Here is a 25191-nt window from a genome sequence, read left to right as displayed (position 1 = left end):
GCCCAGGGGTGATGGCCTGCACAGGGGGAAGCCCAGGAGCAGAGCAGCTCAGAGGTGCCAGCTGGGACAGAGCACATCAAGTCCTGCTGAGAGACTTCTGCAGCCCCCACGGCACCCTCCCCCACACCCCAAAGCCTGCCTCTGGCTGGGGGGTGAAGAGACAGCAGACTCCCACACTGCCTGCAGCAGCCCAAGCAGCTGAGCCCTGCACAAGCCCTCCATGGCTGCCTCTCCCACAAACCTTGGTCATGTTGGCTTCTGAGCAGAGTGGGGATGGACACTCGCAGTGGGCAAAGCCATTGACCTCCACACAGGAGGCCCCAAACTCACAGCTCATTTCCTCACAGGATCTGGGGGCTGATGGGTCTGGAGTAGGAGAAAAGGGAGAAGAGGTGACCAAAAGAGCAGGACATAGCAGCCACATGGACACAGGCTATGCTGAACCTCCTCCCAGAGTCTTAGCTCTCCAAGGGACTCAGAGTGGTTCAGACCAGAGGACAGGTCAGAATTCCACCAGAGAGAGAAACAGCTCCTGGTGGCTGTGCCTGAGAGCACAGAGAGCAGCACAGAATCACTAAGGTTGGAAATGACCTCTGAGATCATCAAGTCCAACCATCCCATAATAGGAACCCAGCCCAGAAGGGAGACCATGGGCAGGAAGCCAGGCCAGAAGGGAGACCATGGGCAGGAAGCCAGCCCAGAAGGGAGACCATGGGCAGGAAGCCAGGCCAGAAGGGAGACCATGGGCAGTAACCCAACCCAGAAGGGAGACCATGGCCCCTTTCCCCCCACAGCACAAGCACACAGGGTGGGAGCATCCCAGCACCCATTTCTTGGGTGGCCTTCTGCTAGGTGTCTCCCTCACCTTTCTCACAGCCAGTGGTGCCCAGCTTGCTGCCATTGGGGCACTGGTTGCACTTCATGCCAGTGATGCCAGTCTTGCAGGAGCACAGCCCAGTCATCTGCTCACAGTCGTCACGCACTGAGCCCACTGGGTCACAGCTACAGGCTGGGCAAGGAGGACAAAAAGACATTGGTTTGCTGATGGATGTGGGGAGCAGAGCCTCCCCCCAGCAGCCCCACAAATGAGGAACAGGGTCCAGGGGAGGCCCATGATGCTGACTGCTCTTTACTGGCCCCACACCACCTGTAGGAACCTGCTTCCAGCCACGACCTTGACCGCTGCCCTGGGGCTTGTGGTCCCAGAGCTGCTCCACAGACACAGGCAGGGGCACCAAGGCTCATTCACAATGGGCTCTGGCAGCCCTGCAGAACATCTGAACAGGGAGAAGGGTCCATGGAAGGAGGCAACATCTCCTAGCCAAGCTGCACTGCAGGGGACCAGCAGCAGCTGTGCAATGCTCCAGGCCACCCTTCAGGCTCCTGCAGGGAGTCGTTCAGCTCTGCACAACCTGCTGCTGGAGCTGACTTCCAGCAGGGCCAGAATCAGAGGCTCATGGAATCATTTGGGTTGGAAGAGACTTTTAAGTCCAAGCTTTAAGCCAGAACTGCCAGGTCACAACTAAATCAAGGCCCTCAGCACCATGGCTCTGAAACCCCTCCAGGGATGGGGACTCTGCCACTGCCCTGGGCAGCCTGGGCCAGGCCTTGACAACCCTTTTGGGGAAGAAATTGCTCCTCCTGTGGAAACTAGACCTGCCCTGGGGAAACTTAGAATCATTAAGGTTGGAAAAGACCTCAAAGATCATCAAGTCCAACCTGTCACTCGAGACCTCCTGACTAACTAAACCATGGCTCCAAGTGCCACATCCAATCCCCTCCTGAACACCTCCAGGGATGGGGACTCCACCACCTCCCTGGGCAGCACATCCCAGTGGCCAATCTCTCTTTCTGGGAAGAGCTTTCTCCTCACCTCCAGCCTAAACCTCCCCTGGCATAGCTTGAGACTGTGTCCTCCTGTTCTGGTGCTGGGTGCCCGGGAGCAGAGCCCAACCCCCACCAGGCTCCAGCCTCCTCTCAGGGAGCTGTCGAGAGCAACGAGATCTCCCCTCAGCCTCCTTTTCCCCGGGCTGAACCACCCCCAGCTCCCTCAGCTGCTCCTCCCCAGCAGCTGCTCTCCAGCTCCCTGCTCAGGGCAGGCCCCCCCAGCAGGGCTGAGCCCCCCAGGCTGGCAGGGGAGGGGGCAGCCGGGGCAGACTCACGCGTGCAGCCGCTCTTGCCGTCGGTGACGATGCCGCGGAAGTTCCAGAAGCCAGGCTCGCAGCGGTCGCACTTCAGGCCCCCCACGCCGGGCTTGCAGGAGCACTGCCCCGTGGTGGGCTCACAGGATCCCCCATAGGAGCCATAGGGGTTGCACTGGCAGGTACCTGTGAGCCAGAGAGACAGAGGGAGGCTGAGATGTAGAGCTGGGGAGTCGTTTGGGTTGGAAGAGGGCTGCGAGGTCGTGGAGACCGACCACGGACTCGGCACTGCCAGGGCACCACCAAGCCATGGGGTCATGGGGTCATGGAGTCATGGAATCATAGAGTCATGGAACCATGGAATCATAGAGTCATGGAGTCATGGAATCAGAGTCATGGAACCATGGAATCATAGAGTCATGGAGTCATGGAATCATAGAGTCATGGAATCATGGAATCAGTCATGGAATCATGGAGTCATGGAATGATGGAGTCATGGAATCATAGGGTTGTAAGGGACCTCAAGGATCATGCAGTTCCAACCCCCCTGCCATGGGCAGGGACACCTCACACTAGATGGCCCTCAGCACCGCAGCTACACAGCTCTGAGAGCCCTCCAGGGATGCAGACTCCACCACTGCCCTGGGCAGCCTGGGCCAGGGCTTGACAAACACTTTTAGGGAAGAAATTGTTCCTCATGGCCAACCTAAACCTGCCCTGGGGGCAACTTGAGGCCTTTTCCTCTTGTCCTGTGGCTTGATCCCCTGGGAGAAGAGACTGACCTAGGAGATGGGACTTGACCACCCTTTGGAGGGGAAGAATATTACCCAGTATCCAACCTTAACCTCCCCTGGTGCAACCTGAGTCCTGGTCAAGGTGGAAGAGGGCTGCATCAGTGTGGAGGGACCAACTGCTGAGCCCCCAAGCACTCAGCCAGGGCAGGAACGTGGCCTCAGGCTGGGCAGGAGGAGGTTTCAGCAGCTGCTCTCCACCCTCCTTCCTCTGCCCCAGCTGCAAAGGGGAATTAAACCTTCAGGGACCTGCTTGCTTTGCTGTCATCAAGAACTCCTCTCTCATTAACATCAAAGGGGAAGGAAGCTATTAGAAGTTTATTATTAATTCATTAATTAGGAACTTGATGGAGGGAAAGGATCTGAGGACAGACAGAGAGACGCGCCCCGGATCCGCCGGGAGCAGCGGCGAGGGGACGTGGGGCAGAGCTGGAGGGGAAGGGGGACCTCAGCAGCAGCCATGAGGGTGCACAAGGACATCCCTGGATCGCCAGAGGCACATCCAGAGCTGCCAGCAGTGCCTAAATTGGCCCCAGGGGCTGGTCAAGTGGTAGCCAGGTGGAGGTTGGTCTCTGCTCCCAGGCAAGCAGCACCAGAACAAGAGGACACAGTCTCAAGCTGTGCCAGGGGAGGTTTAGGCTGGAGGTGAGGAAGAAGTTCTTCATAGAAACCATTGGGATGTGCTGCCCAGGGAGGTGGTGGAGTCCCCATCCCTGGAGGTGTTTAGGAAGAGCTTGGATGAGGCACTTGGGGCCATGCTTTAGCTGATCAGATGGTGCTGGGTGAGAGGTTGGACCTGATGATCTCAAAGGTCTCTTCCAACCTGGTTCATTCTATTCTATTCTATTCTATTCCTATTCCATTCCATTCCATTCCACCTCCTGAGGTATGGTTGCTCCAACATAAGGACACAGGTAGGGCAGAAACTGGTGGGATGCTGAATCCCAGCCAGCTGGGAAGCTGTGTCCAGGGCCTGGATGGAGGGCAGAGGACAGGACACCCACCAGTGGCACAGGGGAATGCCACACCACCAACCACAGCTGGCAGGGCAATGCTGAAGGTGAACTGCTTGTGCCCTCCCCTAGTGCCACTCTGCCCAGCTCTTCCCTGTGCAGCTGGTCCCTCTTGACCAGCACACACCACACCACCGTGGATCTGCTCTTCCAACAGCCCCCTCAGCTTGCAGCCCACCTCACACAGCCCCTCCCAAGACATCTGTGGATTGCTGCTGCTGCTTTTCAGCTCACACAGCACATTAAGCAGCACCACATCCTCATCAAGCAGGCAGCAGCCAAGCCCAGGCACGGCATGGATGGTGTCTCCACGGGGTAATGTGTCTCCTTAACAGGCAGCCACAGCCTCAGCTGTCAGGAGCTTGCTAATGCCTTTCCAAATGTGCCTTCAGCCCAAGTGCTGCTCCCATCATTGCTTAATAAATATTAATGAAGCATTTGTCGGCTCAGCTTCCTGCCCAGTGCAGTCACTGGTCCTAGGGTGGCTTGCAGAAGGTCCTGAGGTGAGCCTGACAGCTCTGCTCCACCCCAGCTTGCAGGGCAAGGGCACAAACAGTATTTTAGTCACTCAGGCTGGGAGGGAGCCCTAAGCTTCTAGCAATGGGTTGAAGGCACCAGGAGCATGGGCTGGGCCCAGGGGCACCTTCTGGGGCATTCAGCAGCAGGCAAGGTCTGAGCCACCACCCTGCCTCCTTGCATTTCAGAGGGACTTAGACCTGGAAGGTGTCTCAGAGCCTTTGAAGGGATAAGAGTGATGGACTCATGATGATTAGTAGCTGTAGAAGGAGAAGCATGCATGCACCTCTCCATGTGGGCACGCTGTGAGCCAAGGGTTGGGACAAACAGAGGCTTTCTGAGCCTGGAAGGTCACCAGGTAGCTAAGGAATGGAGGTGGTCTACCTTCCTGTGTTCCCCCTGGGGTGGTGCCTCGAGCTGTCCCTCCACCTGATCTCTTCCAGCCATCCCTCCCTGGAGGTGTTCAAGGCCAGGCTGGATGAGGCCTTGAGCAACCTGGGCTGGTGGGAGGTGTCCCTGCCCATGGCAGTGGGGTTGGAACTGGCTGATCTTGAAGGTCCCTTCCAACCCAACCCATTCTATGAACCTCCAAAGGTCCTTCCTGCCCCCCCAGGTGGGACCAGAGCATTCACTCACTTGGGCATCCAGCTGCCCCCACTCCGAGCGCCAAGGTCGTGTTGTCTGGGCAGCATCCATAGACGGTCTGGCTGCAGTGCACAGCCAGGAGAGGTGGTGGGGTTGTGGCAAGGGCTGCAGAGGAAGGCAGAGAGGCACTGGTTATGTCTGGCATGCAGGCTGCTGCTGGGCACTAGTGCCAACACGGGGGATGCAGCAGCCAGCAGCACTCCTTGCAACCCCCCGCGTGGTGCTTGCAGGGATGCTGAGGCGAGGTCCTACCCTTGGCCAGGGTAAAAGGGAGTGAGGCAGCAGGGAAGCAGCAAACCCACACAGCCACTGCTCAGTGAGCACTTCCTCGCTCAGCCCCAGGGAAGGGACCCCAGGCTGGGGACCAGGGGAGGTGGCTTGTGCCGTGCTGCCCCGGGGGCACTCACCGCGGCAGGCCCCCTGGCTGCTGACGTAGAGGTCCTGGCGCTTCTCACACCTGGTCTTCTTCAGCTCACACTCGTTGGTGTAGGTCACCCCATCAGAGCCACACACCTGGCAGGACAGGGAGGGGACCCGCTCAGGGCTGTACCTGGCACAGGCAGGCAGGTTCCCTACCCGTGGGTGGGTTCCCTCCCCGCGGGATGCCGGTGGCCAGGCGGGAAGGTCACCGAGGGGCAGAGAGGAGGCGTGGGGGAGGGAGGGAGGGAGGGAGGGAGGGAGGGAGGACTCGAGCAGGCAGCCCAGACGTCCCCAGGGCTGCTCACCGGGCTGCGTGGCACCGCCAGGCAGGTGAAGTCGCACACGCAGCGGTCGTCCTCGGCGTCCTCGTCCCACCAGCCCCCGAACTGCCGGCACCGGTCCTGCTCGCACTCGCTGCCGTCGCCCGAGCCCGAGCCCCCCGAGCCGCACTCTGCGGCGCAGCAGAGCCACGGTGAGCAGAGCAGAGGAAGGGGTGGGCACAAAGCCCTCTCCTTGACCCCAGGGGCGGTGGATGGAAGCTCCAGCACAGGAGGTTCCACCTCAACACGAGGAGGAACTTCTGCGCCGGGAGGGTCACAGAGCCCTGGAGCAGGCTCCCCGGGGGGCGGGTTGTGGAGTCTCCTCCTCTGGAGACTTTCAGCACCTGTCTGGATGTGTTCCTGTGGGACCTGCACTGGATTCTAGGGCCCTGCTCTGGCAGGGGGGTTGGACTTGATGATCTCCAGAGGACCCTTCCAACCCCTAACAGCCTGTGAGCCTCTGAGCCAAAGCTGTGTCCTGGATGCAGGGGGAGCAGCCCACTGCTGCACAGGCCTGCCCAAGTCACGTTCAACCCCACAACCCTGGGCCTCAGAGAAGGTCCCTGTCCTGTGGAGAAAGCCTCTTGTCCCACATGGCTGTGCTAAGCCTACACAAGGAAAGCTGCCCAGGGATGCTTTAGCAGGTGGCCTGAGGTCTTCCTCTCCGTGGCATCACCACAGGAGCAACAGCAAAGGGCCCTGCAGCTCCCAGAGCTCTGCAGGCTACCTGGAGGTCAGCCAGCTGAGGGCCATGCAAAGGAGGAAGAGCTGCCACCTGGTTAGTGACAGCTTCACTCCACACTTCCTTCCAACTCCATCCCCTTTCCCCTGCCCTCCCAAGCACAGAGGGAGATTGCTGCTGCTGCTGCTGCTAGAAACATGGAAACCAGAGAGCAGAAGGAGGGCTGAGCCTGGGCTTTAGTCTGAAAGCTCACTCTGCCAGACATGCTTCACAACACATAAACTCTGCTGCACCTCCCAAGGATGCCCAGAGGTCCAGCAGCCAGAGAGAGGGGCTGCTGATTTCAAAGGCTTCTTAAAGGGGAAGCAGGGGGAAGGGCAACCTGGCCCTTTGTATTGAGTGATCAAAGGCTGGCACTTGGCATTACACAGAGAATTATTTAAGATCTTTTCCCACAGGGACATCAACCTGCAATTCCCCAAGGAGGGCTGTGATCAAGCACCATGTTATGTCTTCCTCTCTCCCTGTGCCCTTCCAGAGCACTGAAGTCCCTTCCAGCTAGGCTCTGTGTGCAATGAGCCAGAAAGCCTCAGCTGGCCAGGTCAGCCCAGCAGAGCAGTGAGCTTCACACACCTCCTGCTCCTGCACTCAGCTGCTGTTAACCTACAGCTTTGCCTCCACAGTGGCAAAACTCAGCAGGTTCTCAGCTCTTAGACCACTCAAGCAAGGCAGAGCCAACCCCTGGAGCTTGGTACTGAGTCAACAGTGGCCACAGGGCAGGGCCTCAAGCAGCCCCTGGAGCAGAGGGAATCAAAAGCAGCTGCCAGGCTGCCTGCCCCAGAAAGAGCTCCATTTCTCCTGGCCAAGGCCCACTGAAGTGTGAAATTAAAGCAGTGATAAACTCCTTTCAGGTGGCATCACCTCTTGTTACTGCTGGCTGCAAGGCAGACAAAGGGGGAAGGGAGGTGGCAGGCAGCGTGCTGGGTGACAGCAGCCAGGACAAGCATCACTGGATGCTGGAGGTGGCACAGAGGAGCTCACATTGCTCACAGCACAGCATCAGGAGCAAGAACCCCCTGGCTGCAACCTCATCCCTTCCTCACCCTCTCACAGAACCCCAGAACCCCAGCCTGGTGGGGCTTGGAAGGCAGCTGTGGGGATGACCGAGTCCAACCCCTCTGCCAAAGCAGGAGTGGTCGCCCAGCGCCCCAACGGCCAGGTGGGCTTTGGAGTCTCTCCTGAGAGGGAGGCTCCACAGCCCCCCTGGGCAGCCTCTGCCACCCTCCACAGCCAAGAATTTTTTGCCCCCTCATGTTGAGGCAGAACTTCCTGCCTGCCACTTCGCACCCGGTGCCTCTCATCCCACCCCTCAGGGCCCCGCCACGATGCCCACCCGCCCCTCGCCGCCAACCTACCGTCCTCACACGGCCCCGCCCTGGCCACCTCGATGCTCTTCTGCTGCTGGCAGGAGGCAGCCTGCAGCTGGCACTGGCTGGGGTAGGTGAGGCCATCGGTGCCACAGACGGGTGCCAGGGGCTGGCTGTCGCAGCGGGGGCACACGCACTGCCCGGCCACGCACCGGCTGCCGAAGGAGCACACGGCGCCGCCGCAGGACTCTGCGCGGGGGGAGAGAGAGGGGCAGCAGCGGGGGTGGGGTTAGGCTTCCTGCCCCCTTTAAAGTTTAGTCCTGCAGACTTCCAGCAGGGAAGGAGAGACAGGTAAATAAATCACTGCTGGGTGTGAAAAGGAAAAGCAGAGATTGTTCTGACACCAGCGGGGGTGGAGAGGGGAGGAGAGGATAGGGGAGAGGACAGAAGGGGAGAGGATAGAAGGGGAGAGGACAGAAGGGGAGAGGACAGAAGGGGAGAGGATAGGATAAACCAGGTTGGAAGAGACCTCAGAGATCATCCAGTCCAACCTATCCCCCAACACCATCTGATCAACTAAACCATGGCACCGAGTGCCTCATCCAGGCTCTTCCTAAACACCTCCAGGGATGGGGACTCCACCACCTCCCTGGGCAGCACATTCCAACGGCCAATCTCTCTCTCTCTGAAGAACTTCTTCCTAACATCCAGCATAAACCTTCCCTGGCACAGCTTGAGACTGTGTCCTCTTGTTCTGGTGCTGCTTGCCTGGGAGAAGAGACCAACCCCCACCTGGCTCCAACCTCCCTTCAGGGAGCTGGAGAGAGCAAGAAGGTCTCCCCTGAGCCTCCTCTTCTGCAGGCTAAGCAACCCCAGCTCCCTCAGCCCCATCAGATCATCAGTCTCTTCCAGGTCTCTTCCAACCTGGTCTGGTCTATTCTATTCTATTCTATTCTATTCTCACATCATGCCCTGAGGCAAGCACAGAGCTCCTCCTCCTCCCCACTGGGCTCTTCTTGCTTGTTTAAGCCATGCCAAGGCTCTGCAGTGGGCAAGTGGCACTCGTGGGCACCTCTGCTTCCCAGCACTCCCACAAGGGCTGCGTGCAGGGCACCCACCACAAATCTCCTCTGCTCTCATGGTGTATCCCAACAGATTCACAGATTGCATCAGGTTGGAAGGGAGCCTCAAAGGGCAGCTTGGCCAACCCCCCCCTGCAGGCAGCAGAGTCATCCCCAATGAGATAAAGCTGCCCAGGGCCACATCAAGCCTGACCCTGAATGTCTCCAGGGATGAGGCCTCCACCACCTCTCTGGGCAGCCTGTTCCAGCATTTCCCCACTCTCCCTGTGCAGAGCTTCCTCCTGATGTCCAGCCTAACTCTGCCCTGCTCCAGGTTCAAACCACTGCCTCTCATCCTATCCCTCAGAGCCCTTCTAAACAGCCCCTCCCCAGCCTGCCTGTAGGATCCCTTCAGATCATGTAATGCAGTTACAGCTCAACCTCAGCCTCCTGTTTGCACTGAGAGCCATCTGTCACACTCATCCTTCTGTCCCAGCCTTACAGAGGACCTCCCTGCACACTTCACCCCTGACCACCAGCCCCAGCTGGACAGGTTTTCTGAAGCTCAAAGCCCTCCTTTCACTGAAGGAGCCTTTGTCCTAGGGAAGAACCCAGGCAGGGCTTTTAATTCATTAGGAAATTAGCACAGAGAGTTGCCTGGGCTGGGGAGTGGGGGGAAAACAGAGGAACAAAGAGGAATTAACCCCAGGGGATGGAGGGAAGGGAAAGCTGCTGAGATGAGCTGTGTGATCAGATAGATCCTGGATGCTTTCAGCTCTGGTGGTAGCTATTAAGATGCTTTTAGACCAATTTCTTTGCTTGGCTCGATGGACATTAGGTCCAGTTTCTGTGCTTGGCTCAGACAAGCAACAAGGAGAGCAGATCCCACCTATGATGCACAGCTGAGCCTAAAATGAAGTGGTCTGGGATGCTCAAGATGCCCAGTTCTTATGAGGCCAAAAGGCAAGGCCACACCAGAGAAGGGGAAAGCCCTCAGGCACAGGCTCCAAGAGACCAACCAAGGGCTGCAGCCCAGAGCCAGGCTGCTGGGTGTCCCTGGGGCAAGCCCCGTGCCTCTGGAGCTGATATCCCCCTGGCAAGCCCCGAGAACAACGCACAAAAGCACCAGGAAGAGGGCTGGGCAGACCCTCCACACATCCCAACCCCAGGCTTTGCCTCCTCCACGGCAGTGCCAGGGCGCCACACACGACTGTCCAGTTCTGGGCCACTCAGGTTAAGAAGGACATTGAGACACTTGAAGGTGTCCAGAGAAGGGCAACAAGGCTGGGGAGGGGTCTGGAGCACAGCCCTGGGAGGAGAGGCTGAGGGAGCTGGGGTTGCTTAGCCTGGAGAAGAGGAGGCTCAGGGGTGACCTTATTGCTGTCTACCACTACCTGAAGGGAGGTTGTAGCCAGGAGTGGGCTGGGCTCTTCTCCCAGGCAACCAGAACAAGAGGCCACAGTCTCAAGCTGTGCCAGGGGAAGTTTAGGCTGGAGGTGAGGAGAAAGTTCTTCACTGAGAGAGCTGTTGGCCATTGGGATGTGCTGCCCAGGGAGGTGGTGGAGTCCCCATCCCTGGAGGTGTTCAAGAGGGGATTGGATGTGGCACTTGGTGCCATGGCCTAGTCATGAGGTCTATGGTGAGAGATTGGACTCAATGACCTTTGAGGTCTCTTCCAACCTTATTGATACTATGAGACTGTGATACTGCCAGACTGTGATACTGTGAGACTGTGATACTGTGACTGGTGAGCCCTGGGCGGCCACGGCCAACTCGGGGGCACCTGGGGGGCCCAGCAGGGCTGAGCATCCTCTCTCTGAAATGGCAGCAGCAGGAAGGGGAGGGGGGAAGAGGAAGGGGAGGGGAGCTTGCCAGACTCACTGCAGTCTCCTTGGGCAGCCACCAGGATGTTGGTCTGCTGGGTGCAGGCGCGGACGTGGAGCTCGCACTCGCTGCCGTAGGTGTTGCCGTCGGTGCCGCACACGGGCTGGGAGGAGGGCACGCACTCGGTGGGGCACACGCACCTGCCCGTCTCTGCCTCGCAGATGGCCCCAAACTGGCACTTGCCACAAGGGTCTGGGTGGGAAAAACCAGCAGGTTAGGAGAGCAGGGCGGGCTGGCAGCGCCGCCCAGCCGAGCGCCACGGCCGGAGGTCTTCTCGGGGCTGAAAGGGTGGAGGGCAGCAGGATGGGGCCAGGCTCTGCTCAGGGGTGCCCAGTGACAGGATGAGGGGCTGGGACCATTTGCCCTCAGCTTGCACCTCCTGACTCAGAATCACAGAGCCCCAGCATGGTGGAGGTTGGAAGGGCTCTCTGGGGATCCTAGAATCATGGAATCAGAGAACGAGAAGGGTTGGAAGGGACCTCAAGGCTCAGCCAGTGCCAACCCCCTGCCATGGGCAGGGACACCTCACACCGCAGCAGGTTGCTCACAGCCACCTCCAGCCTGGCTGCAAACACCTCCAGGCAGGAGGCTTCCACCACCTCCCTGGGCAACCTGTGCCAGGCTCTCATCACCCTCATGGGCAACAACTTCTTCCTCACATCCAATCTCAATCTCCCCACTTCTAGTTCTGTTTCATTCCCCTCCAGTCCTATCACCCAGTCCAACCCCCCTGCTCCAGCAGGGCACCCACAGCACCCTGCCCAGCAGCACAATGGCCAGGGGGGGTTGGAAGCTCTCCAGGGAAGGAGACTCCACAACCTCCCTGGGCAGCCTGCTCCAGGGCTCCAGCAGCCTCTCAGCAAAGAATTTTCCCCCTCAGGATGAGGCAGAACTTCCAGGCTGCACCCATTGCCCCTCCTCCTGTCACTGGGCACCAGTGAGAAGAGTCTGACCCCATCCCCTTGCCCCTCACCCTTTAGCTATTGATCTCCTCTCAGCCTTCCCTTCCCCAGGCTAAGCAGCCCCAGGTCTCTCAGCCTCCTGGGTGTTTCATTTTCTCCTTCAGACAAATTCCCTCTCCCCTCCCTGCCATTCAGATCATCAGGAATTTGGCTCCAAGATGTATTCTGTTTTTTCCTCCTTCCCTTCTTTCTCTTTCACACAGCAGCTGCTACCTTTGCATGGGGGAGAGAAGATGCAACAACCTCCTGCTCGGTCTGCGCAGGCTGTTGGCCAGGAGGTTTCTATCTGCAGCACAAAGCCAGGCCTGGGCTCTGCAGGGCAGGAGAGGGACTGCTCAAGGCAGCCTGGGAGCAGACAAGGGCAGCAATTTCCTCCTCTTTACAGCAAGGGTGGGATGGAACAAAACTAGAAGTGGGGAGATTGAGATTGGCTGTGAGGAAGAAGTTGTTCCCCAGGAGGGTGGTGAGAGCCTGGCACAGGTTGCCCAGGGAGGTGGTGGAAGCCTCCTGCCTGGAGGTGTTCCAGGACAACCTGGCTAGTGGGAAGTGTCCCTGAAGGGAGGTTGGAAGTGGATGATCTTTAAGACCCCTTCCAACCCAAACCATTCTGTGAATGCAGGAATCTGTGCATGCTCCCAGCAGGTGAAGTACCTGCACCCTGCTCTGTTTCTCCTGTAACTGCCTGCAGTTGGTACCAGCACTTCCATCTGACCTGATGAGGGCTGAGGATTCACAGACTGCATCAGGTTAGAAGGGACTCTCTCAAAGGTCACCTTGCCCAACCCCCCTGCAGTCAGCAGGGACACCTCCAACTAGGCTGCCCAGGGCCACACCAAGCCTGCTCTTGATTGTCTTCAGGGATGGGACCTCAACCCCACCTCTGGGGAACCTGGCCCAGTGTCTCAGCACTCTCATTGCAAAGACCTGTGCTCAGCACTGCTGAGGCCTTGAGTCCTGTGTCCAGTTCTGGGCTCCTCAGTTTAAGAAGGACATTGAGACACTGGAAGGTGTCCAGAGAAGGGCAACAAAGCTGGGGAGGGGTCTGGAGCACAGCCCTGGGAGGAGAGGCTGAGGGAGCTGGGGTTGCTTAGCCTGCAGAAGAGGAGGCTCAGGGGAGACCTTCTTGCTCTCTCCAACTCCCTGCAGGGAGGTTGTAGCCAGGTGGGGGTTGGGCTCTTCTCCCAGGCAAGCAGCACCAGAACAAGAGGCCACAGTCTCAAGCTGTGCCAGGGGAGGTTTAGGCTGGAGGTGAGGAGAAAGTTCTTCCCAGACAGAGAGATTGGCCCTTGGGATGTGCTGCCCAGGGAGGTGGTGGAGTCCCCATCCCTGGAGGTGTTCAGGAGGGGCTTGGATGTGGCACTTGGAGCCATGGTTTAGTTAGTCAGGAGGTGCTGGGTGGCAGGTTGGACTTGATGATCCCTGAGGCCTTTTCCAACCTTATTGACTCTGTGACCTCCGAGGTCTTTCCCCACCACCACCACCCCAGGAGGGCAGCCCAAGCCCCGCCGCAACCCAGAGGCTCTCTCTCCCCGCAGCCACCTCCCTGCTTGCAGCACACCCAGTGAGCAGAGCAGCAGCAGGTGGAGGGAAGCCCTTCGGGGACGGCCTCTTACCGCAGGGCCCTTTGTGCTTGACTTTGATCTCCCTCTTGAGGACGCAGGCCATGGCGTCGAGCTCGCAGGGGTTGCCGTAGGTGCGGTTGTCGGTGCCGCACACGGGGTCGTAGCGGCCCTGGCACACCTGCTGGCACTCACACACAGCCTCCTGGTTCTTCACCACGCACGTGGCCCCGAAGGTGCACTCCACGCTCAGGCAGGGGCTGGGCACCCCCAGGTCTGCGGAAGGGAGAGGAGGGAAAGGCGGTGGTGGGAGCCCGCCGCCGGCCCGGCTGCCCTCAGCGGCGTGCAGAGCGATGCGTGCCAGGCTGCCCAGCCCCCACCTCCCCACCCCCAAAGCCGTGCCAAATGCACACAGCTCCTGCCCTTGGCACCAGCCCCCGCACCCTCCATGCCCCCCTGCCCGCCCCCGACATGCCCAGCTCAGCGTGGTCCCCATGCTTGGCAGAGGTTAGGGATGGGAAGCAGGCACAGGATCTTCTCCCCGCGCGCCGCGGACAGGGCTGCTGCCTCCTCTCCTCCAGCCCAGCTCCAGCCCCAAAGGGCTGGCCAGAGGGGGTTTCTGCACCTGAGGCTCCCCAGCAGCTCACAGCCAGCAGCAAGGACAAGCATCATGTACCAAGGGAGGCCGACACAGGCTCCTTGTGGCCAGGCCAGCAGCTGCAACTTCTTTTGCCTGGGCAGCACTGGTGCCAGGATCTGGGCATCTGAATGACCAGCTCCATTGGCTGAGGGCAGGAGGCATCAGAAAGCCTTCCTCAGTGTTGGTCTCAGTGCTTCCAGGCCACTCAGAATCACACTGTCTCCTGACCAGCTCATCCTGACAGCTTGTGGCAACAGCCAGGAAGATCTGGCTGGAGAGGACATCTGCATCTGGCTTCACCACACAGCCTCTGTCTCTCTCTTCTTTCCCCAGCAGCTCAGCTGCCTTGCAGGCTGGTGCTGGCAAGGTCATGGAGCTGCTCTGCATAAAGATGAAGAGCTGTGATGCCCTTGCCTGGGCATCTGGCTCCAGAAGCAGAGCCCTGAGGCTCTCTGGGGGATGGGCAGTGCCCACAGTGTGGTGCCGTGAAGGTGGCACCTTGCCTGCAAGACAGCCAGCAGTGATGGGCTGAGCAACCACCCCTGATGGTGAGAGCACAGAGGAAAGCCTGCATCCAGCTCCTGGGTGCAGCTCTGGAATGGCTCCCAGGGGAAGTGCTGTGGTTCCACCTGGCTGCCAGCCCGCTCGGCGAAGGCCAACCCAGCAAGCAAATCCCCCATCCAGATCTGTTCCACCATCCAGAAGCCAGGCAGCTAAGAGGCAGGGCTGGCTGTGCTGCTGGGGAGAGACCCAGCACTGCCCAGCAACCCCTTCCTTGTGACTCAAGCCAGAGCCCTGAGGACCTGGGGCGAGGAAAGGACACCAGCCGTAACCCGGGCCGGACGCCGACGCGGACACACAACGGAATGGATGTGGATGGACAGACAGCCAAGAGGAGATGGATGCAACAGGCAGACACAGCACAGCCCCACCAGCACCACAGAGCGAGGCAGGCACAAAGCTGGAGTGGAGCAGGACAGACAAAGCCCTCCAGAACCTGCTGATGGGGCGGCAGGGCCATTGCCATCCCCTCCTAGGACCAAGGTGGCTTATCTGCAGAGCAAGAGCAAGGCTTGGACCCTCAGGAACCTGGCTGCATGCTGTCAGCCAGCCAAGAAATGGCCAAGAGCATGGGCAAAGGCAAGCCTGGGTTTGGGACTTGCCTCTTTGGGAAGCACCTACCAAGTCAAAACTTAGAGCCAAGGGTCTGCAAAGGAACAGGGAAGACAGGGGGACAGTTCAAGCACAGGGCCACTCCTTCAACCCAGCCTTTTCAGCTGTCCCCCCACAACTTCCCTGCAGCTGAGGAGCTGCTGAGAAATACCCAAGGAGCAGGAACTGCTGCCTGCTCCTGCTCCCTGCCCTCTGATGCTGCTCACACCTCCTGCTTGTGCTTTGCTCCTTGCTCCTGCTTCTTACCCTCTGATGCTGCTCACACCTCCTGCCTGGGCTTTGCTCCTTGCTCCTGCTCCCTGCCCTCTGATGCTGCTCACACCTCGTGCCTGGGCTTTGCTCCTTGCTCCTTCACCCTGCCCTCTGATGCTGCTCACACCTCCTGCCTGGGCTTTGCTCCTTGCTCCTGCTTCTTACCCTCTGATGCTGCTCACACCTCCTGCTTGTGCTTTGCCCCTTGCTCCTGCTCCCTGCCCTCTGATGCTGCTCACACCTCCTGCTTGTGCTTTGCTCCTTGCTCCTTCACCCTGCCCTCTGATGCTGCTCACACCTCCTGCCTGGGCTTTGCTCCTTGCTCCTGCTTCTTACCCTCTGATGCTGCTCACACTTCCTGCTTGTGCTTCCCTTTCTCAGAACACCATCTCTGCCATGGTGATGCCCCTCAGGCCCCCAGAGCCCCCTTGCATGGGGAAGAGCAGCTTTTCTGGAGACAGTTAGGCAGGAAGTAAGGAGCTAGGCATGAAGCAAATCAATCTGCTCATTTAGACCCAAATTCACACTCTTGCCTTGGTGAGCAAGGGGGTGAGGGTGCAGGGAGGTGCCAAGCCTGCTGGAGAACACTGCCCTGACCTCCCCTGCCCTCTCCAGCAGCCAGACCTGCAGAGAAGCAGCACAGGAAGCTCCTTCCCAGCCTGAATCTGAGGCTGTGAGATTTCACACCCGGGCTTGGGCACCTGCAGACGTCAAGGAGGTGTGGGGGAGCTGACACCAGTTTTGGTGTGGGTGGATAGAATGAGGACCTACAGAGCAAGGACCTTAGGCTGTGCTACAATCAAGACCTGCTTTGGCTCCTGGCCCCTCTCCAGCTCTCAGGCAGGGAGGCCAAGGCACAGAGCAGGCAAAATGCTCCTTCTGCAGCCTGTGATCCTTCACCTGCTGCTGAGCTTTGCAGAAACCCAACCAAGCCCTGGCTCCCAGGCACACTGAGCACTGCAAGCCCTTGCCTGGGGATGACTATGGAGAAGCAGCTCTGAAGCTGCTGTGTAACCCATCACACCCCAGCAAGCCCTGCCCATCACACCCAAGAGCTTCAGCACCAGCTCCTCAGGGAAGTATTCAGAGGGAAAGAACCACAGCTGAGCACAGACTCAGCACTTCCAAGAGGCACAGGGTGCTCTGCTGGGCACTGGGCTGGGGGGGCTGTGGTCCCTGCAGAGCCCCTGCCCACTGGGCTTGCACAGACAAGAGTGACACACACTATGGAGAGCAAGGGGACAAGCATCACAGTCCCAAGGCAGGCACAAGTCTCTGGGAAGGAGGAGGTGGGGAAGAAAGGAGGAGGTAGGGAAGAAAGGAGGGTTAGTTGGGTGCAAAAGGAGAGGTAAAAATCAACCAGGGGCAGTCCAGCCTGATGTAGAGGGGCTCACTTAGGAGTGGGGGGGCTCACAGCACCCACCTCTGCTCCCCCTCTCCTTTGCCTCAAAGGGCCAAGCCACAGCAAGCATCGGACGAGAGCCCAGAGCACGGCCAGGCATTCCCATTCCAGCTGGAAGTGACTGGGACGAGGGATGGGAGCAAACCCAGGGCCATCTCCCCATCCTGGGGGGGCTCTCAAGCACAAGTGGAGAGGTTGGGGAGCAGTGGGAAGAAGCCAGGAGTGGCAGTGGCCGTGGGGAAGGGAAGAAAGCAGACCTCCTAGCAGAGCTGTCCGGGTAGGGAGCAGAAGGGTGCTGCCAGGACACAATTCCTTCCTCCACACAGGCAACACTGTAAAACACAAGACACAGACCAAAAAGGAAAGAGAGAGAAAGAGCAGAGGGAGAAAAAACAGAGGAGAGAGAGAGAGCAGAGAGAGGCAGGGAGGAAAAGACAGATACAACAACCCTCCACCTCCTGTCCACACCGGTCTCTCATCCCATCTCTTCTTTCTCAGCTGCACCACCATGGTGCCAGAGCATTAAAATCAAGGTCTGGAGCATTTTGTTTGGCTTTGCCTCCTTTGCCTTGCTGCTGGAAAAGGCAGCAGCAGAGCTCATTGTTCATCAGAGCCACGAGAGATCAAACCCCTGCCACCACACCAACAGCCCTGGCTTCCCTTCCTTCCTTCCTTCCTTCCCTCCTCCCCTTCCCCAGCTCCCTGCATCTCCTGCAGCCTCACAGCACAGAGGATGAATCACAGAATCATCAATGCATCAGGCTGGAAGGGATCTTTGAAAGCTCATCCAGCCCAACCCATCCCTGCAGTCAGCAGGGAGAGCCCCAACTAGATCAGGTTGCTCAGAGCCCCATTGAGCCTGACCTGCAATGTCTCCAGGAATGAGGCCTCCACCACCTTCTCACTGGGCAAAGTGGCCCAGACTGAGACTTGAGCAAGCCCAGACTCAGGGCTTCCACCAGTTTACAACCCAGGAGCTCCACTGAAGCCTGTTTGGGTTGGAAAAGACCTCCAAGATCATCAGGTCCAACCACTGACCCAACAGTGCCATGGCCATTAAAGCACAGTGCCATGTCTACAGGGGTTTCCTAATACCTCCAGGGACTGGGGAGGGCTCCACCACCTGTCTGGGCAACCTGCTGCAGTGTTCCACCACCCTCACAGTAAAGAGCTTCTTCCATGATGAGTAAAGAACTCCCCACACTCCCCACCTTGGGTGCTGGATGCAGGCAGAGCTCCCTCACTCCTTGGTCTCACCCACTGCCAAGGGTCCTACCAGCCCTACAGCACTCATCACACCAACCAGCAGGGCCAGGGAGGGCATTCTCTGCCTCTGCTCTGCTGAGACCCCACTGCATCCACTTCTGGAGCCTCTGTTACAAGAAGGATCTGGAGGTGCTGGAAGGTGTCCAGGGAAGGGCCACGAGGAGGAGCAGAGGGCTGGAGCTGCTCTGCTGTGAGGACAGACTGAGGGAGTTGGGGTTGTGCAGGCTGGAGAGGAGAAGGCTCCCAGGAGACCTAATTGTGGCCTTCCAGGATCTGCAGGGGGCTCCAAGAAAGCTGGGGAGGGACTTTTGAGGGTGTCAGGGAGTGATAGGACTGGGGGGGATGGAGCACAGCTAGAAGTGGGGAGATTGAGATTGGATGTGAGGAAGTTGTTGCCCAGGAGGGTGGTGAGAGCCTGGCACAGGCTGCCCAGGGAGGTGGTGGAAGCCTCCTGCCTGGAGGTGTTTGCAGCCAGGCTGGAGGTGGCTGTGAGCAACCTGCTGCGGTGTGAGGTGTCCCTGCCCATGGCAGGGGGTTGGGACTGGCTGAGCCTTGGGGTCCCTTCCAATCCTAACCATTCTGTGACTCTAATCCTGTCCCAGCCTTGTGCTGGTGGACTGCACCCTGCAGCCCAAGGAGAGAAGTCAGCACCACCAGCTGGGCTCATGCTGAGACCTGTCTTGACACAGAGGCTGGCAGGCAGCAGCACCTCCCCATCCCCACTTCTAAACCTGCTTCTCACCTCACCCTGAGCCTGCCCTGGTGGTGGCACACTGGGGGACAAGCTTCCTTTCCACAGGGCAGCTCTCAGCTCAGGCAGAAGATGCTTTCCTCAGCTGATGAGGAGGCTAAAGGCTTGGCCACACCTCGGGGTGGTTTGGAGGAACAGCAGATGGATAGGGACCACATCCCAGTGCCCACTCAGGGTGGTGGAAACAGTGTGCAGACAGCAGCACAAGTCCTCTGCTCACCCTGGAAATGCTTGGGAAGCCTCAGCAAGGGCTGAGAGGTACAGGGAAGGCTTTGTAGAGAGCCCAAGGCCACCTAGCTGCACACAGCCTCCTGGCCCCACTGCCCCAGCAGCCCAGCCACAGGCACCTCACTTCATCCCCACCCCTCCCTGTGCCAGAAGCAGCCCTGAGCACTCCTGCTCCAGCCCCAGAGGGTGAGCACAGCTCCAGCAAAGCTCCACAATGGCACAGGGGCAGGAAAGGAAAGGAGTGCCAGACCTGCTGGCTTCCTGGCAAGGCTTCTGGTTGCCATCCAGCAGCACTCCCCCATGGCTGGGGGGAAGAGAGGACTGAGAGATGGCCTCTCCCTGTAGGGAGAACTTGGGGAGCTGGCTCCTAACCATCCAAGCACCAGAAAGAGGATGAAAGGGGTGATTAAAACTACCAGTGGTGATTACACTGAGTGGGATTTTGGGAGCCTGACAAACAGTTTCCAAGCAGCTGAGCAATGCCTGGCAGCAGCAGCAAAAGCCCACTGCAGGAGCACAAAGCCAACAAAACACATCCAGGCCACATGGGGCCTGATTTCCAAGGAGGTTTGCTGGAGCTGACATCTCATGGAACATCAGCACCAAATGACAGCTCCAAAGCTGCTCCAGAAGCCATTGGAGCTGCAGTGGCTGGTCCCTTCCACCCCGTGCAGACCAACCCATGCTTGACCTCCTCAGTCTTCACTGTGACACTGGATGTCCCCAGCACTGCAGGGACCCCAAGGGCCCCTTCCTATCACACAGTCCTGGAAAAAAAAAACATCCATTGGAAAGGTCAAAAGCTCCTCCCAGAGACGAGGCAAAGGCATGGAGAGGCCTCCAGAGAGCAGGCACGCTGGCAAAGAGTTCCTGATGGAGAGTACCTGGAGCTGAGAGAAGCAGGCAGGGCATGGAGGGGGAGGCATGGAAGGAGCTTGGGGGCTGGCACTACCCTGGGAGGAGAAATGAATGGTGAGGGCTGCACAGGACCTGCGTGGTGGTGGTGGTGGATGTGCACCTGGCTGTGGTGGTGGTGGTGAATGAGAGGAGCCAGCTGGACAGCAGACATGTGGGTACTGGTTAAGCACAAAGGATTCTTGCCCCCTGGTACTGGGCACACCAGACAGAGACAAGACAAGGAGGAACCCGTGCACACACACACACAGACACACACAGGAGGACTGCTGGAAGGGAAAAAAGCCAGGGAGGAAGGGATCACAGGATGCCAGGGGTTGGAAGGGACCTCCAGAGATCATCCAGAGCAGGTCACACAGAGGCACATCCAGCTGGGCTGGGGGAGGTCTCCAGAGATGAAGACTCCACAGCCTCTCTGGGCAGCCTGGGCAGGGCTTGCCACCCTTTCAGGCACCCTGCTGGCTTGCCCAGCCGCTGGCCGCCGGCACTCGACTTACCTTCCCCGTCCCGACACCACCGCCCCTGCCTCACGGCGGCTGCTGGGGGAGGGCCGAGGAGCGAGGGGGCGGCGGCCGGCGGAGCTGCTCCGCCGGGCTGAAGTTCCCAAGCGTCCCCGTGGGGGGCACCCAGCGCTTACCACAGGGTCCCTGGTGCTTGACGGGGATGGCAGCCTGCTGCTGGCACTCGGCCCGGCGGCGCTGGCAGTCGTTGTTGTAGGTGCGGCCGTCGCGGGCGCACAGGGGTCTGTAGGCTCCGTCGCAGGCCAGGCGCTCGCAGGAGCAGCGAGCAGCCCCCCGCCGGTTCAGGCAGACGGCGTTCAGCTTGCACTCCTCCTGACACCGGTCTGGGACGAGAGACACAGAGAGGAGCTTGCTCACTGCCCTGGGCATGCTCCCCCTGCCCGCTCCGGGCATGCTCCCCCTGCCTGCCTGCCCGCCCCGGGCATGCTCCCCCTGCCTGCCTGCCCGCCCCGGGCATGCTCCTCCACCACCCTCATAGCCAAGAACTTGTTCCCATCATCCAATCCCCTCCTCCTGTGTTCTGTTGTGTGTATTATGGATTGATGTGTTCTGTGTTCCACAGGTGCTTCTCTCCAATCACAGAACCGACCACAGCACCAACCACAGCACCACAGAATCAACCAGAGAATCAATCTCATAGACCCAGAGAATCAACCAGAGAATCAATCACAGAATCAACCAGAGGATCATAGAATCAATCACAGAATCAACCAGAGAATCAATCACAGAATCAACCAGAGAATCACAGAATCAATCACAGAATCAACCAGAGAATCAACCAGAGAATCATAGAATCAATCACAGAATCAATCACAGAATCAGAGAATCAATCACAGAATCAGAGAATCATACACAGAATCAACCAGAGAATCATAGAATCAATCACAAAATCAATCACAGAATCAATCACAGAATTATAGAATCAATCACAGAATCAGTCACAGAATCAACCAGAGAATCATTGAATCAATCACAGAATCAATCAGAGAATCACAGAATCAATCACAGAATCAACCAGAGAATCATAGAATCAATCACAAAATCAATCACAGAATCAATCACAGAATTATAGAATCAATCACAGAATCAGTCACAGAATCAACCAGAGAATCATTGAATCAATCACAGAATCAATCAGAGAATCACAGAATCAATCACAGAATCAACCAGAGAATCATTGAATCAATCACAGACTCAGAGAATCAATGACAGAATCAATGACAGAATCAACCAGAGAATCATAGAGTCAATCATAGTCAGTCCTAGACTCAGTCCTAGACTCAGTCCTAGACTCAGAGCACCAAGCAGAGCACCAACGAACGGTCAGGGCCAGAAGGAGCCTCCGACGGTCCCCCAGCCCGACCTCCCCGCAGCCATCAGGGCCCCCCACCCCCCATTTCGCCCGCCCCCTCGGCAGGGGCTGGGCCGGGACGCCGGCCGGGGGCGCTGGGCACTCACCCTGCTGCTGGCACTGCCCCGAGCGCACCTTCTGGACGTGCAGCCCGCGGATGGCGGCGGAGCGAAGCATCACGCACTCGCTCTCGTAGGTGACGCCGTCGTCGCCGCAGACCGGCTCCCGCCGCGGCGGGCAGCCCTCGGGGCGCGGCAGCAGCTCCGCCCGCCGGCTGCGGGGGTTCACGCGGCACACGCGGCCCGCCTCGCCGGGCACGCCTCGGCACGGGTCTGCGCACACGGACACGGGCGGTCAGCGCTGCCCCTTGCCCTGCCCCCCTCCCCGCCCCGGGAGCCCTCCTCGGCCTGCCCCTCGCACGCTGCTTTGGGTGGGAAGGGACCTGGACGGGTCGCAGGATGCTAAGGGTTGGAAGGGACCTTCGAAGACCGAGCCCCCGGCCGGAGCAGGAGCACAGAATCCAGCACGGGCTGCACAGGAGCGCGTCCAGGCAGGGATGGGAAGGCTCCAGAGGAGGAGACTCTCTGGGCAGCCTGTTCCAGTGCTCTCTGACCCTCACAGGGCAGAAGTTCCTCCTCACCTTGAGGTGGAACCTCCTGTGCTGGAGTTCATATCCATTGCTCCTTGTCCTATCCCAGGGTGCAGCTGAGCAGAGCCTGTCCCTGTCCCTTCCCTCCTGAACCCCAGCCCTCAGTTATTCATAAACATTACTTAAATCCCCTCTCAGTCTTCTCCAGACTAAACAGGTCATTCAGTCCAAGCTCCTCTGCACTAAGCAGATGTGGTAGAGCTGAGGAGATGGGGACCACACCAGAGGGGGTGGGGATGAGGTAGGGATGTGGTGGGGATGAGGTAGGGATGTGGTGGGGATGAGGTAGGGATGTGGTGGGGATGAGGTAGGGATGTGGTGGGGATGAGGTAGGGATGTGGTGGGGATGAGGTGGGGATGAGGTAGGGATGTGGTGGGGATGAGGTAGGGATGTGGTGGGGATGAGGAGATGGGGACCTCACCAGAGGGGCTGGGGATGAGGCAGGGATGTTGTAGAGCTGAGGAGAATGGGGACCACACCAGAGGGGCTGGGGATGAGGCAGGGATGTGATACAGCCAAGGGGATGAGGCAGGGATGTGTTGCAACTGAGGAGGTGGGGATTGCATCAGAGGGGTGGAGGATGAGGCAGAAGCAAGGCCATGGCTCAGGAGCTGCAGGTTGAGGATATCTGAGACGTGCCCTGCCTGCACTGCCCAGCCTCACCCTCTCCCCTACCTCACAGTATGTGCTCAGGCCTCAGAGCACACCCAGCCAAGTCCTGCAAGCGTTCAAGCTCCACAGCCCAGCTCCTCAGCCCGGCTGAGCTGCCTGAGGTTCTGCTGATGCCCAGCTAAAACCAGGAGGGCCACCAAGGAGCAGCGAGGCTCCAAGCCTGCCCTCTGCCCCCAGACACCTGGGGCAGCCCAGGGTGACCTCTCTTTCACACCTCCCACTTGCACCCACCTCACCCTGCTTGGGACTGAGCAAAGAAAGCACAGCTGCAGGTCTGTGTGTGCCCGAGCAGGCTCCTTCCCTGGGGGACAAACACTGGTGTCTGGCACGTGTCCTGGCTGAGCTCCTGCTCCTCCTAATGAATGCAGCTCCTTTTAATTACAAATGTCCCCAGCCATCATTAGCCAAAGAGCAAAGCATCCTCGGAGTGGCAGGGCTGTGTTTGCTCTGGGATCTGTGCCTGTTGGGCTCCTTTAATTAGCAGGAGCTGCTTGCCCCAAGCCCTGGGACGGCAGCTGGCAGCAGGCTCCTTGCCAGAGTGGCAGCTGGGGGGATGCCAGCCAGGGCAAACAGCAGGAGGTGGCACAGATGTTGGAACAGCTCTTTGGGTCGGTGGGGCCTGAGCAGAATCACCCACAGGCAAGTGCAGAGGGGGGGCAAACACAGAACACAGTCACAGAACGCATTCTGTTGGGAGGGACCTTCAAAGGGCAGCTTGGCCAAGCCCCCTGCAGGCAGCAGGGACATCCCCAATTAGATAGAGTTGCTCAGGGTCTTGTCAAGCCTGACCTTGGCTGTCTCCAGGGATGGGGCCTCCACCACCTCTCTGGGCAACCTGTTCCAGGGTTTTTCCACTCTCATTTTGCAGAGCCTTCCTCCTGATGTGCAACCTGCTCCAGTTTCAAGCCACTGCCCCTCATCCAAGCCCCTCTCAGCAGTCCCTCCCCAGTTTTCTTGTAGCCCCCTTCAGATGCTGAAGCAGAGGCATGGGGCTGAGTTCCTGAGGCTGTCTTTTTCCACCCAGCCTGTGTTTTTGAGCTGATGACAACAGTGGGCAAGGTTTTTCCCCTCCAACCCTTGCCATTTCCTGCTGCTCTGCCCTTGATAGCACAGCTCCCTGGCAGGGGGGGTGGAGTGAGGTGGGGGTCAGAGACAGGACAGGAGGAAATGGCCTCAGGTTGCAGCAGGGGAGGTTTAGGTGGGAGATTAATCACAGAATCAAAGAATGGCTTAGGTTAGAAAGGACCTCAGAGATCATCTACTCCAACCCCCTGCCGTGGGCAGGGACACCTCTCAGCTAGACTTGGTTGCCCAGGGCCTCATCTAACCTGGCCTTGAATACCCCCAGGCAGGAGGCAGCCACAGCCTCCCTGGGCAGCCTGTGCCAGAGTCTCACCAGCCTCCTACTGCAGAGCTTCGTCCTCAGCTCCAGTCTAACCCTGCTCTCCCTCAGCTTCAAACCATTCCCCCTTGTCCTGTCTCTAGACCTCCTTATGAGGGCTGTCAAGCCCTGGAACAATCTGAAGCTGACCACTCCTGGAGGGTGTTTCAAAGCCCCAGAGCCGTGGTGCTGAGGGGTATGGCTTAACACCAAGCTCGGCACGCTCACAGAAGGGTTGGACTCTGCGACCTTCGAGTCCTTTTTCAACCCACACCACCAGAAGACCTTTGGAATGGAATGGAAAGGAATGGAAAGGAATGGAATGGAATGGAATGGAATGGATCAGGTTTCAAAAGACTTCAGGGATCATCAAGTCCAACCTCTCACCCAACACCATCTAATCAACCAAACCATGGCACTAAGTGCCACATCCACTCCCTCCTTAAACACCTCCAGGGATGGGGACTCCACCACCTCCCTGGGCAGCACATCCCAATGGCCAATCTCTCTTGCTGGGAAGAACTTCTTCCTAACATCCAGCCTGGACCTCCCCTGGCACAGCTTGAGACTGTGTCCTCTTGTTCTGGTGCTACTTGCCTGGGAGAAGAGCCCAACCCCCACCTGGCTA

The 25191-nt window shown here is 58.7% G+C and overlaps 1 protein-coding gene across 1 annotated transcript in view; it reads right to left on the bottom strand.

The window, feature by feature from the left end:
* AGRN (agrin) overlaps positions 1-25191 on the bottom strand; it is a 151892-nt gene that overhangs the window by 28199 nt on the left and 98502 nt on the right. Inside the window, exons 7-17 of the mRNA XM_054175724.1 lie at positions 21968-22192; positions 20626-20832; positions 13416-13637; positions 10838-11032; positions 7944-8144; positions 5832-5977; positions 5514-5619; positions 5098-5211; positions 2163-2327; positions 866-1009; positions 242-366 (exon numbers count right to left, since the gene is read on the bottom strand). Coding sequence (XP_054031699.1) covers positions 242-366; positions 866-1009; positions 2163-2327; positions 5098-5211; positions 5514-5619; positions 5832-5977; positions 7944-8144; positions 10838-11032; positions 13416-13637; positions 20626-20832; positions 21968-22192 — 1850 coding nt within the window. The remainder of the gene's footprint in view (positions 1-241; positions 367-865; positions 1010-2162; positions 2328-5097; positions 5212-5513; positions 5620-5831; positions 5978-7943; positions 8145-10837; positions 11033-13415; positions 13638-20625; positions 20833-21967; positions 22193-25191) is intronic.

Source organism: Dryobates pubescens, chromosome 33 (genome assembly GCF_014839835.1).
Source record: "Dryobates pubescens isolate bDryPub1 chromosome 33, bDryPub1.pri, whole genome shotgun sequence".
NCBI classification, from domain to species: domain Eukaryota; kingdom Metazoa; phylum Chordata; class Aves; order Piciformes; family Picidae; genus Dryobates; species Dryobates pubescens.
This window is presented reverse-complemented; position numbering and strand designations above follow the sequence as displayed.